Source organism: Impatiens glandulifera, chromosome 7 (genome assembly GCF_907164915.1).
Source record: "Impatiens glandulifera chromosome 7, dImpGla2.1, whole genome shotgun sequence".
Lineage (NCBI taxonomy): Eukaryota > Viridiplantae > Streptophyta > Magnoliopsida > Ericales > Balsaminaceae > Impatiens > Impatiens glandulifera.
Genome location: NC_061868.1, coordinates 40,706,336 through 40,721,573, shown reverse-complemented (window position 1 = coordinate 40,721,573; position 15,238 = coordinate 40,706,336). Strand labels below are relative to the sequence as shown.

At 26.8% G+C, this 15,238-nt stretch overlaps 1 protein-coding gene and 1 non-coding gene across 2 annotated transcripts; one reads left to right on the top strand and one right to left on the bottom strand.

The window, feature by feature from the left end:
• The first annotated feature begins 1,414 nt into the window (after window positions 1–1,414).
• Window positions 1,415–5,184, top strand: LOC124909907 (homeobox-leucine zipper protein HDG12-like). The gene is made up of 10 exons (XM_047450535.1): window positions 1,415–1,536; window positions 2,320–2,437; window positions 2,599–2,787; window positions 2,911–3,357; window positions 3,460–3,564; window positions 3,646–3,858; window positions 3,958–4,153; window positions 4,249–4,517; window positions 4,605–4,694; window positions 4,786–5,184. The coding sequence occupies exons 1-10, from the start codon at window positions 1,415–1,417 to the stop codon at window positions 5,182–5,184; spliced, it is 2,148 nt and encodes a 715-aa protein (XP_047306491.1).
• Window positions 5,185–14,931: 9,747 nt separating this feature from the next.
• Window positions 14,932–15,005, bottom strand: TRNAW-CCA. Its single transcript has one exon. It is a non-coding gene; the product is annotated as a tRNA-Trp (tRNA).
• Between the last annotated feature and the right edge of the window lie 233 nt (window positions 15,006–15,238).

The window sequence follows — 15,238 nt, the reverse complement described above, 5'->3', positions numbered from 1 at the left end:
TAACAACCCAAAAATAAAAATAAGATAAGTTTGTTACACTTGTTAGACAATTGTCCATTAAAATGAAAATTAATTATTTTTAAAATAACTTACTCATTAATTTTTCTTTTCCTGGTGATCAATGTATATAATCTATCTATATATACTATGTTATCAACAAATATTGATAAACATAAGATCATAATTCAACTATTCAAGATCATTTAAAAAAAATACTATTGAAGTTACTATCCTAGAAGATGAATAGGTAATTAGTTAGGGATAGCTTATTAAAAGATGGAATAGATTAAATTGTTAAACCAACTATAATCAAACTTTTTTTCATTAAAGTTATATAAGAGCTTGCTTAATTTAAATATTATTTTAATAGTTATATACCTATTGCCTAAGAGTCCTAAATTCATTTAAATAAATAAATAATTATTATATTAATAGAAGAGAAAGAGAGAGAGAAAGTGATGTGCTTTATTATATTTTATTTATGGCTGTTATTGTTTTCATTTTTAAATTATATTGTTTTACTTGGATGACATTGTTTTCATTAATTTGTCTAAATAATTAAAAAAAATTGTATCTTGTGAAAAATAAACTAGATACATATCTTGTGACTTGATTTTTTTATTAATTAATATTATAAATAATAAAGCCTAATTCTTTAATAAGCAAAAATTAGTTTAAAAATTATTTAAAATGCTCATATACATTTTAATAAAATTTTGTTATAATTAGATAAGAACATCAATATAGAACTTATATTTTTTTGGTACACACTTTTTCTCTAACAATGATTTTGAAATTACTTTGAAAATATATAAATATGTCCTTGAAGTAAATTCACTTTGATATTAATTAACAAATTAACCCATGTCAATATATATATAATTTTTCTCTAAACTATTTTTGGTCAACAAGATAAACTTTTTGTTTTAAGGGATGAAATAAACTTTTTCTTTATAAAAAGGATCAAACAAACTTTTAAGTTTCCAATAAAATAAGAAGTAAATTATAAAATAAATGGAATTGTTAGATGCAAAATTTTAAAGGAACTGTTGATTTTTGTAAGTGGTAGAGTATAATAATAATAATTAATAAATTTAAGGGCTAAATATAATTATTGTTATTGAAGTATTTTCATAAATGAAAAAGTGAATATAGTCAACTACACATGTTTATCTTTGTCATATTAATAAATATCTTACCAGTAAAATTACTATCTTCTATTATTTTAATATTTATATTTCTTAATTAAATGAGGCCACTTTTACTTTTAGTTTTATAATATTAGTTAAAAAAGGTAATATTAATATATATCTTTTTCAAAGAAGGAAAATAATTATATTTAAAGAGAAGAGAACAGTAGTTCTAACATAAGTGAACAGTAGTTCTATCATAAGTTTTTAAAAAAAGAAAAAGTATGTCTTCAAGCCGGGATGAAGCAGATGTTCCAGAGTCCTCGAGAAGAAGGCGAGCTAACTCACCTCTTCCGTATCGGTCAAACTATCGACATAGTCCGTATCAGATTCAAATGCTTGAAGTGTATGAATAATTATCTAATTTCGCATAATTTTGCTTTTCTTTTATTTATTGAGTTAATACATTCATTGATTTCATAAATAAATCTATAATAGTTTGTTTAATCTTTTTATTTAAATCTGAGGACATTTGTTTTAAATCAAATTTAGTTGATTAGATCTAGAACTCTCTATATATTTTTATTTTAATAAAAAATTTCGTTTAATTTTTTTTTTCTGTTATGTTACTTTTATCTGTTATAGATCTTAGATTCATATAATATTACAATTTAATTTTATAAAATGAAATTTATTCATTCTATATTAATCATGAGATTAAGGGGATATGAAAAATTAATATATTTTAATGCTTCAAAAAACTTGATTAACAATTATCAATGTTTGGTTAATTTTTTGTTTGTATTGGATGAATGGTTTATTCCTTAAAAAAAAGTAACAAATCTAAATGATTTAATATTATTATATACATCTATATGAATTTGACTGCTTTCCCTTAATTATTAAACTAATTTAATTACAAATTAATGTAATGAAGGAATTATTTTATTTTAATATTCAATAATTTAATAAGACTTTTTTCTAAGATTGAATCATTTAATTAGGTTTTGGTTTGAAAAAATAAATCTAATACATTAATTGTAATGAGTTAATCAAAGTAAAAAAGATTGAAGCACAACACACATACAAGGAATTGACTTATATATATATTTTTTCAATTTATTGCTCTTTTTCTATTCTAAGTACATGTAAATTAATACTTATTTTTTTATTGGTTTTAAAAATGAAGGTTCTTCAATCAATATCAACATCCGAGCGAATGGGATCGATACCGAATCGGGAGGGAGCTTGGACTCACATCGAACCAAGTAAAGTTTTGGTTTCAAAACAAGAGGACTGTTGTTAAGGTGCATAACTCAAATTTCAAATAATTATATGTTTCATTCAAGTTACTATATCTTTTTTATTTAGGAGTGATATTAGTTGAAAGATTAATTGGTTAGTCAACATATGTGACATATATCTTCTTTTTTATAAGTTTTTTTTGTTTGTAAATATTTGTATGCAGGGACAAAATGAAAAGGAACAAGCGATAACTCTCCGAGAGGAAAACAAAATGCTACAAGAGGAGAACCTATCGTTACAAAGGTCGCATGTGTACTCGTGCATTGATTGTAAGGATCTTACCCCTATTGAAGTAGAGCAACTCGTCACTGTAAGGCAACTTCAAGCCCAAAATTTGCAATTGAGGCAAAAGGTTGTGTTAAATTATTTATTTTCATACAAATATATTGTGTACCTTAATTGTTATAAAACCCTAACTTAGATTTTTTTCAAATGGATTGGTTTATGTACATTTACAATTGGGCGGCTTCATCAGTACTTTGATGCCTGTATTTCAATTAAGGGCATGGGAATACCTGTCCCGATAAACCAAGACTTACTACCACCAATGATGCAATCCAATGGAGCATTTATAGGACAGTCATCAATGGAACCGGTCAATCATATCGTCTCTAATGCTCCTATCGTTGCTAATACAAATATGAACCAGCATTTAGATTTCGAGACGTTGAACATGACACAAACAATTAGGCTGGCTAGGGATGAGTTAATGAGCCTATTACATGTAAACGAGCCATTTTGGCTACAAGATATGCCGGATGGAAGATATATCATTAATAGGGAGGCATATGAAGCAACATTCTTGAAGAGAAATACTTACAAAAACCATAAAAATGGATCACATACTCGCATTGAATCATCAAAGTATGAAGCATCCTTGAGCATGAGTGCTTTGAGAGTGGCTCAGATGCTAATGAATGCGGTTAGTCCTATATCTTTCTCTTTTTAAAAAAAAAATCATATAATACTACTATGTTCTTACTTCTTATTCATATTTATCATTTTTGTTTGTTTTTTGTTACAGAAAATGAGGGCAGAATATCTTTTTCCTACCATCATAACTGATGCATTCACAATCCAAGAATTTGGAAATCAAGTATTGCCTCGCCAAGCCGGGCCTCTAAAATTGGTACAAATAAATAACTCTTGATATTGATTAAAATTGATATTATACCACTGTTTGATATATGTGTCATGTTTGGATATGCAGGAATATGAGCAAATCCATTTGCTAACTCCATACATGGTTCCAAGAGACTTCTACTTTGTTCGATTCTGTGAAAAGGTCACTGAAGGAACGTGGCTAATAGTTGAAGTGTCTCATGACTTCAACAATACCAATTTTCAACTGAATTCCCCCTGTCGGGCATGGAGGCGCCCTTCTGGCTGCATAATCAAGGATGTTTCTCCTGGAGTCTCTCAGGTATAGTACTATTAATATGTTGTTTAATTAATGAATGAATTCCAAACAAGATTATTTGAAAATGAAATGATTCCCTTTTAATGTTGTAATATTTGGTAGGTGACATGGATTGAACATGTCGAAATTGAAGACAAGGACACAATTCATCTTCTTTACAAAGATGTTATCTTTCGTGGATTGGCCTTCAGTGCAGATAGATGGATTCAAACCCTTTCAAGGTCTTGCCATAGGATTGCTTCTTACAATAACATCTTGAATAGCCAATCTAATGACTCCCAACAAAACCTGGGAGGTGGTATATTATCCATATCTCATTTCCTTTTTTTTTTCTTTTTTTAAAAGAAAGTAGAATGAAATTAATCTGTTTACATGTTATATCTGCATCTTTAGTGCTAGGCGCCATGACCCAAGAAGATATACAATGCATAATGAGCATAAGCGACAAGATGGTGAAAAGATTATGCGCAAACATGAGCATGAAAGACAAACTGGAAATGCCCGAACTTAAAGACAAAGGAATTTGTCTCTCTTTATGCCCGGATAAAGATAACATCAATCCATCCAATAGCATGATCATCAACGCTGCTACCTCGTTTTGGCTTGACGCTCCATGTAAAATGATTCTCGCTTACTTACAGAATGTTAACATAAGACCTCAGGTATATATTGATTGATCATTTGTTGTGTTTTGTATTGATAAATGTTTTTTTTAACTAAAATTTAAATCTTTTTTTTATTATTATTAGTGGGATGTTATCTGCAATGGACAACCGGTGCAAGAGACTGCTTGCATTAAGTTTGGAAATCAACTTGATAGTTCTATCTCTATTATTAAGGTAAATATATAAGATGGAATAACATGTACAACATTTAATCTATAAGAATATATTTTTCGCAATATTGATATCATATTATATATATTTGCAGCCTAATATTGAATCTCAAAACAATGTGCTTGTGATACAAGAGACTCTTGTGGATCCTCTTGGTGCTGTTGTAGCTTATTCTCCTATTGATCGGGATGATTTTAATGGAGAATTATATGGGTCATGGCCGAAGGCTGTTCTTCCATCAGGGTTTATCATATCTAAAGATGGAAATCCGGAATGCATGCACTTGGATTTTGGAGGAGCTTCGACTTCGAGAAATGTTGCTTCGGATTTGGATTTGCCCAACGGTTCACTCGTTACCGTGGCTTTCCAAGTTATGTGTTATTCGAAGAACATCGAACCGGAATTCTTGAAAATTGTCACTTCTCTCGTTTCCTCAGCGGTTGACAGCATCAAGTTGGCCTTCAATTGCCCTGACCCTGACCCTTCCGAGTGATCTTGATGGTTTATGGTTTATTTTATTTTTATCTATTATATTATGGTTTTATGAACTTATGTATTGAGACTTGAATATTTCCTTTTCTTTTATTCAAACTGGAGAATTTAAATACTTTATGCATTTTTATTGATTATTTCAATTCATATTATTATACCAATCCAAATTTCTTTAAGACTATATATACTTATAATACATTTTACTTATTATGATAGGATGAGTATTAATTGGGTTGAAGAAGTCATTCTAAATAAAATAATATTATAGTCATTCATTTTATTTTGTTTAGATGCTAGCATAATCTAATTACCATCCATTACACTTCCTTCCAACATTTTCTTTTTTCACAACTAATTTATTATTTTTTATCCTCCTTAATTCTTTTTTTCACTTTATATTCATTTCATTATACTCAAGTTTTATCCTCTTAATTTCACTTTCATTTTTTTAAATATGAGAAAATTGATTATTGATATAAGAGTTGTTGTGATGTTAACAAAAAAAAAAATTGTAAAAATCTTTGACTTGTTTGGTTTTCAATTCTTATTATATTATTATTAGGATGGAAGGTGTAGGGGGTTATTTAAATAATTTATGAGACTAATTAAATAATTTATTTGTTAGAGAATTTTGAAAAAGTGATTTTTTTTAAATTTTTTTTTAAAAGATATTAATATATTATGATAAAATGATTTAAAAAAATTTGATAATATTTTAGTAACATAATTAATGAAGTGAGTGAATAAAATAATTAAAAATCTTATCATAGTGACTAAAATAAAATAGAACAATTCAATATTTTCTTAAATCTAATCGTATAAATAATTTTCTTTTTTTTGGCTAATCCCAACTAAAAAAAAGAAGAGTTGGTTCGACGTTTTAAAAATAGTCTTAAGAAAAGAAAGAACTTCTATAAGAATCAAAATAAAAATAAAAATTTATTTTAATAATTTAACCAAATATTTTAACTCCTTTATAATTAAATAAAAAAAACTTTATCTTAAAGAGATAAAAGATATTTAACATCTTTTGAGATTTTTTTTTAAATAATAAAATCTCAATAAGAAATAACCAAAATCAAAACAATCCAAACTAATAAAACTTCAAATAGGGTGAAAAGTTTTGAAAAAAAAGTAAAACAAAATAAAATGTTTTCATTTATAATTGATATTTGATTATTTTCTCAATCAATTTTAAACGAAATCTCAAATGTTTCATAAAATATATAACTTTCTCATTCTAATTTATGTTTATGTATTGAAGCTCATTCGATTTTGAAGTTATTTTAAAACCTAGAGGGAGAAAAAAATAATGATTTTGAGAAGGTGATAATTATTTTTAGTAAAAAATTAAAAGTATTGATATATATAAATAAAATAAAAAATAATAATTTAAAATAAAAGGTATTTTAGTATTTTGGTTAATGATTTGAGTGATATATTGGATAAAAAGGGTTAAGTGATATTTGATTTTGTATGAATTTTTTTAACAACCTATATGGAAGAAGGCCTTGGTGAGATAAGTATGACACCATTTAATTACTTTAAAAGTTATAATTTATTTATTTAAGAATTTATTATTATTTTATTTTTTAAAATTATTTTTATTAAAATATAGTTTTATTTAATTTTTAATTTAATAAAATAATTACTTTTAATAAAGTATAATATTAATTATTAAAATAAAAATATATATCAACAACTTATTTTTATATTAATATTTTATAATAAAATTTTAAAATTATTATTATAATTTTATTTGAATAGAAGAAATTTTAATGAGACCTAACCATCCTAACTTCCATTTATGTTTAAGTTTTTTTTAAGTGGAAATGAGGGTGATTTTTGATATATTAGGAAAGACAACCTTATCTTACCTTAGTGAGAGATTAATGTTTTAAAATTATTAAGTATATATAAAAATAAATTGAAGAAAATATAATAAATACTTGTAATATATATGATTAAATAAAATAATTAATAGTACTATATTATTATATATTTATTATTTAAATTTATAATATTAAATATATTATCACATTTTAAATTAATTAATATATTAAACATATTAAAAAAATTATATTTAAAATTATTTATATATTATAAAAAAATGTGAGTGGTTTAATTACAATCAAATTAAGTATTATAAAATTACAAATATTAATTATTTTATTACTGTATTAATATATATCTAAATATTTAATAAAAATAATTATTTGCATTATACTTTGACAAATTTTAAAATATTGATAAATATTTATTATTTTAATTTATATTATAATTATTATAAATATATATTTTTTTTATATAAAACATTATATTATTATAGCTAAATAAAAATAATAAATAATGTTATTATTTGTAAAATTTAATTATAAGACCACAATAACAACAAGAGATAAAATCGGTGAAGCTACTATGTAAACTTATTAATCTTGATAAAAATAAAATAAATTATAATAATATTTATTCAATTTTAAAAAATTTTAAAATAAAAAATATAACGCTCTCATTCCACATTTTATTTACTTCGATAAAACAACTTATTTTCTCACATGTTTCATCACATATTTTTTCCGAATGAATCTCTCATTTCGTAATTTTACACTTTCACTTTGTCAATCAAATATTTGATTCAAATTTTTTTAATAATTAGTATCGTGACCTCACACTTTGGTCAATTAAATATTTGATTCATATTTTTTTAACCACTTTCAAATGATACCGGTCTATTATCTCTCGACAAACCACATCTCAATCAGATTTGGTTAAATGTTGTACTTGTTTTGTTAGGTTGCAAGTTCGAAACTTACAAATAATATTTTTAAATTTATTTTTCACCGTTTTAAGTTTATGGGAGGGTCAACCCACAATTCAACGTCCAAATATCCATTACTCTCACATAAATATCTAAATTAACCACAGCTCTCGATCCGGCAATCCGAACACTTTAAAAATTAAGCATCATTATATATATAGATTAGTTAGTTAAAAATTTGAACTTTTATTGTTAAAATGTCTCGCGTTCATCAAATTTGGTGTTGAATCTTAAATATAAAGTGTTGTTAGCATAGTTGGTTAAAGGGTTGTACTTGTTTTATTAGGTTGCAAGTTCGAAACCTACCAATAACATTTTTAAATTTATTTTTAACCGTTTTAAGTTTATGAGCGGGTCAACCCACAATCCGACCCAAATATTCATTTACTCTCACATAAATATCCAAATTAACCACAGCTCTCGACCCGGCATTCCGGACACTTTAAAAATTAAGTATCTATATATATATAGATTTGTTCATTAATAAAAATTTTGTTATATATTTTCATTATTATTTTTCAAATGTTAATGTCGTATTTTTAGAGGTGTTTATTGACAATTTGAATAATAGTATTTCTTTCTATAAATTTTATCATTAGGTTTAAGACTTTAGTTTTCAAAAATAAAATTTATATTTTTTAAATAATATTATTAAATAAAATAAAATAAAATAATAAAGTATAATAAAAATATATTTCAAAAGTTAAAAAAATAAAATAATAAAAATATTCAAATTTTATAAAATAAAAAATATATATTTAACGAAAAATAATATATATATATATATATATATATATATATATATATATATATATATATATATATATTAAAAAAAAGAATTTATGTCAAAAGTAGATTCAAACAATCCTTAATATTTTAGGTATATAAATAAATAAGACAATAACATTTATTATATTTCACAAATCAAAATTTATAATTAAAATTAAAATAGATTTTATAACTTTAAATTTAATTTTATTGCCTTATTTATTTAAATAAATTTTGTAAAGGCCTTAATTAAGTTTCATGTTAATCAAGGACCATTAATTAAATGGTGAATTTTTTAATTAAAAATATAAAAATTTAGTATTTTATTTGTATGGTTGAAATGTGCATTTTTTTTTTATGATGATTTGTATATAAACATGGTTTATGTTATTATTATACGGATGTTTAATTTTTAAAATGTCATGAACAATGAATGACTACACAGGTTGAAGAGGAGCATTCATCGAAAGTTACATATGGAGCGTTTTCAAGAAGAAAATGTGAGACATAACTATGACTTATTAACTATTGAATGTTTTAGCTGTCATAAGCTGGGACATTTTCAGTAATGTCCAGACGAATCACAAGAGAAGACACACTATGTTGAATCATAAAAAGAAATATTGCTGACATCTTATAAAGATGAAGGAAAGATAAATTAAGATGAAATATGTATGTGGTACATTAATTTAGGCTGCAACAACCACATGAGTGGCAAAAAAGAGTTGTTTTAAGCTCTTCATGAAAGTTTTCGAGAAACAATAAAACTAGGTAACAACTCAATAGTGAAAGTGATGGGAAAATGAAATTTTGTGATGATGGTGAATGGCATTACTTAGGTCATCACTAGTGTGTTCTATTTTCATATTTGACAAACAATCTACTAAACATTGGACAACTAGCTGATAAGGGTTTGAAAATTGTCATTAAACAAGGGAAGTGCACACTTTACCATGATCATATGGGACTGGTTGTTGAAGTTATAGTGTCTTCAAATTGAATGTTCAATCTCTTTGCAAATATAAAGAAGGAGGAGATGTGTTTCTCTGTTGCTGAAGATGTGGTTCAATTGTGGCATCGTCGATATGGTCACTTGAATAAAAAATGACTAAGTCTTCTTCAGCAAAAGGAAATGGTAAATGACTTACCTTCACTTCACTTGGAGTCATGTCTATAGTATCTGAAGTGTGTTTACAAGGAAAGCACAAACTTCCTTTACCACTGATTCACTAAAGTCTAGAGCTACTCAAGTTCTTCAAATGGTTGCATGTTGACATATGTGGACCTATCAAGTCTATGTCCAATAGTGGAAAGAGGTACATAATCACTTTCATTGATGATTATAGTCGTAAGACATTGATATATTTACTTGTGCAAAAATCAATTTTTTTTAATACGTTTAAATTGTTTAAGAGTCATGTTGAGAAGGAGAAGAGTGCGTTTATCAAAGTTCTTCTACTGACCATGGTGAGGAGTTCACCCTAAATTAGTTTAACTACTTTTGCAGCGACAATGGCATATATAGATAGCTGAAAACTTCATATACTCCATAATAAAATGGATTTATAGAGAAGAAGAATCGAACTCTCATGAACATGGTTCGTAGTCTGCTTATTGAGAAATACATTCAACAAACGTTTTGGGAAGAAGCTGTGAATTAGGAAATTCATGTCTAGAATAGAAGTCCAACGCATTCCGTAAAGAATAAGACACCAAAAAAAACTTGTTGTGGTGTTAAGCCATCAGTTGCTCATTTTCCAGTGTTTGGTTGCATTTCTCATGCTCGTGTTCCTAACAGCAAACACATGAATATGGATGATAAGAATATCGAATGTATCTTATTTGGGTCAGTGAAGAATCTAAAGCATATTGATTATATAAACCTCTCTCTTAGAAGATTGTAGTAAGTCGTAATGTGGTATTTGAAGAGGATGGAAGCTAACAGTGGGATAAGGAACATGAGAAAGATGCACTTATTGAATTAAAATAGGAAACAAAGACTCAATTCCTGCTACATGTGAAGCATTTGTGCAAGTTGAAGTTGTGGAAGAAACTACTTATGTCACCATTCAAACTAAAGCTGCTGCACCATCAAGTCAGGCTTCAAGGTCCAGTGAGAGTTCTTTTTCACCAATTGCTCAAGTAAGAGAAAGAATACAATCATTGTGGATGGGAGATTACATTAGTGGAGAAGGTATCTCATATCAAGAACAAGATGATAATGTTGTGTTCTTTGCTATGATGACAACCTCAACTGATCTTGTGTACTTTGAAGATGCTGTAAAAAGTGCACAAAGCTGCAAGGGATGTAGAGATTGGTGTTATTGAAAAAAAATAATACTTGGGATTTGGCTGCTTTACCAAATCATGCAAAGAAGGTGGGAGTGAAATGGATCTACAAAACAAAGTTGAATGAACATGGAGAAGTGGAAACTCAAAGACCGTTTGGTAGTAAAAGGGTACACTCAAAAGCACGAAGTGGATTATGAAGAAGTATTTGCTCATGCGGCACACTTAGAGACAATTTGTATGGTGATCTCTTTTGCAACACAAAAAGAGTGGAGCATATTTCAGCTTGATGTTAAGTTAGTTTTCTAATAAAGAGTACAATAAATAAGTTTTTGTAGCACAACCACCTGGTTATGTGGTAAAAAGAGAAGAAGATAAAGTCTACAAGCTGAAGAAAGCTCTATATGGACTCAATACACTCTCATAAAAGCTTATTTTAACAAAAAAAGTTTTCTTCGATGTCCTTATGAACATACACTTTTTGTCAAGATGAGAGGTGAAGGTAAAATTCTCATCGTTTGTATTTATGTTGATGATCTCATATTCACTAGTAATGATGAAGTGATGCTTAACAAATTCAAGAGTTCGATGAGGCAAAAATTGGCATGATAACTCTTGAGCAGATAAAGTATTTTTGTGGGGATATAAGTGATGTAGAAGAAATAAGACACTTGTATATGTCAGAAAAGTACATAGAAGAGATAATGGAGAAATTTAGAATGGATAATTGCAATGCAATACATAATCCAGTTGTCCCTAGTTCTCAACTTACTAAAGATGAGAATGGAAATAAGGTTGATAACAGTTAGTAAAAACACATAATTGACAATTTTATGTATCTTATAACAACACAACCTAATATTATGTTTGTTGTAAGCCAATTTACTCGATGTATGCGGGCTACATACTTAATCAGTTGTCCCATTTAAAAAAAAAATGAATTGTCCTATAGAACTTCATCACAATGAAACAAAAAATGTATTACGATACTTGAAAGGGACATATGATTATGATATTCTCTACAAAAGGGAGGAGATGTAAAGCTTAAGCTACACATATAGTGATTATTCTGGTGATTTGGATGATCGTAAAAATACATAAGGATATATTTTTCAATTGGGTTACATTGTCCACCACTAAAGCAGATTTTGTTACAGCAGCTTCAGCAACAACTCATGCAATTTAGTTACGAAGAATTCTAGAGTATCTTCAACAGTTGAATTAGATAATGGTGAGTGCACAATTATATTCTACGATAACAGTTCAAGCTATGCTCTTTTTAAAATCCAGTTTTCTGTGGTCGTAGCAAGCACATTGATATCATGTTTCAATTTTTTCGTGATCATACTAAAGAAGTTGTTAATTTTGCTCATTGTTCCAATCAAAATTAAGTTGCTGATATAATGACAAAACCACTTAAACTAAATGTGTTTGTGAGGTTAAGAGGTTTACTTGGCATGTATTATGCATCAATTTTTAAACTAAATTCCATTCTTCAGTTTAAGGGAGGAAATATTGAAGTGGTTAGTCCAATAAGTTAGTGTTAGTCGATTTTTTTAGCAAATATGTCCTTTTAAAAATACTTTATGTTTAATTTAGTTTTTAGTAAGTACATCCTTTTAGAAATACTTTATGTTAATTTAGTTTTTTAGTCATGTAACTAGTAACACCATAAAGTTAGTAGTTGTAGGCATCTTGTACATTCTCAATTTAAATAAAAATAAAATAATTCCGGAATATTTTAAAATAAAATAAAAGTCGAAACGAATATAAAGTTTAAAAGTATGTCAAATATGATATATATTTGTCACTAATTTAATTTATATTTTTTTATATGAAAAATATATAAAATAATAATTAATAATTAATATAATAATATATAATAATAATAATAAAGGAAAAAAAAGTAAAAGAAATGAGGAAGAAGAATAAAGAAGAAAATAATAAAAGGATAAGAGAATAAGAAAGAAAAAAGAAGACGGAAGGAAAACCGGCTGGAAGAGGGAGGAAGGAAAAGAAAAAAGAAAAAAAAGGGAAAAGAAAATAAATGAAAGGAAAAGAATGGAAGAAGAATAAAATGAAAGAAAAAAATAACAAAAAGGTACCAATCAAATTTATGTATTATTTCAACTATGAAATTTCAATATATTTAATAATTATTGTTCAAAATTTTAAAATAGATATAGTCGTTCTGTCGGGCATACGAGTAAGCGTGAAAATTTTTTCCCGAGTGTAACCAAATCCCTAACCAAAACAGAATTTCTAAAATGCGTTTAATTAAGCAAAACTATTTTCTTAATTTTAGAAAAATTATGTGACGACTCTATAAATCTAAAAAGTAATTCCCAATTTATTTAAAATATCCAAAGATATTTTCTAAAACAAATCTGGGAATAAAAAGTCTAAAATTAAAATTTTAAAAAAAGAGCACCGAGCGATTTCGAGGCATTTAAGCTTCTTTGGCGGCTCTACAAGGGACATTTGAGGCTAAGCTTGAAACAAATTTTTGGCCATTCGAAAATATTTTTAAAATGTTTTATACTAGAAAATAATAATTGATAAAATATATATATAAAAATTAAAACGGAACTACATGCCGACTTGATTCTTTTGTAATAAAAGATACGTAAACCGCCTGTTCTCAGGTTCAATCAAATGTTTATAAAACTCTTATGTTAAATAAAAAAAATATAAAAATATAAAAGAATAAAAAGATTCCGAAACCTATCTATTTGATTTACGCGAACTTTTAAATAATAATAAAAAAATTGAATTATATCTCATTGATTTACGTGAATCTTTAAATAATAATAACTTTTAAAATTTATCTAATATTTTACATAAATTTTTAAATAATAATAAATTCTGAAATTTATCTAATATGAATATTTAAATAATAATAAATTTCGAAACTTATCTAATTAATTTATGTGAATGTTTAAATAATAATAAATTTTGAAGTCTATCTCATTGATTTATGTGAATTTTCAAATAATAAAAAAATTTAAGTTTATCTAATTGATTTACGTAAATCTTTAAATAAATAAATAAACTTAAGTTTATCTAATTGATTTACGTGAGCCTTATTTGAAAAAAAAGGAATAAATATCATATTTTTTAAAGATGTGTAACAAATATATTAAACGATACAGTTTACACATCTATTAAAATACGTGCAAATATTCGTCAAATGGAATGACGATTTGTTCTATATGAGCGATGTTGCGAGAGGAAAAACTAAAATACATGGGATTGACCCCTCCTTTTGGCGATGAGTCGTCCGATAAGACGTATGCATTGTGGAGGTGTGGGAAATTCCCGATTGAGTTGATATTCTCTAGTTTATGGCGGTGGTTTACCCCCTCCACTATCGGTGAATGATACTCTCTTATGATTCCACTTAACACAAACAAAATTGGTTACAATATCCAAGTCGGTTGCATGTCGTGCCCAAACAACTAAACCTCGTCACTACAATTCTTACGTGACTACTACATTTATAAATACGTGTATCCATTATAGTCAAAGTGAACACCTCTAAACATCTCGACTTTCAAAAAAACAATAACAAAGAAAACCCTTATTATTAAAATTAGGGGCAATTTCCCATATCAAAAGAAGAATGGGAAAAGGGTGTTCACTCATTTAAGAACATGTGTTTGTACATCCATTACATGCGTGTCACGTGATGCATTAATCCTCCGTTATCTAGAAACTTCTAAACACGGCTATGTAAATTAATTTAATAAGTTAAAAAAGTTAAAGTGTTAGTTGGTCGTTCCAAAATAAAAAATGGATTCTCTACAATGAGACTATTTCTTAAAAAAAGAGTTGTCATATCTCGGTAATGGGTGGGGTCTGTTGATTCGGAATCACGCTCTGTAGGATTTGAACCTACGACATCAGGTTTTGGAGACCCACGTTCTACCGAACTGAACTAAGAGCGTTTTCTTATCACAGTAGATACAACAGAAAAAAGGATGCATTTTTTACTCGAGAACGTGATCCAAAACTAAGGTGATCAACAAGACAAGATTATCTTGTCTGAAATGGTTAAAATAAAGCCATGATAACCCAAATTACTACTTTAATGGTAGCACTAATAACTAAATTTGAGCGCATGACAAAAAGTAACACGTTTTCTCAAAACCGAACAAACACGGTAAAATAATAAAAGTCA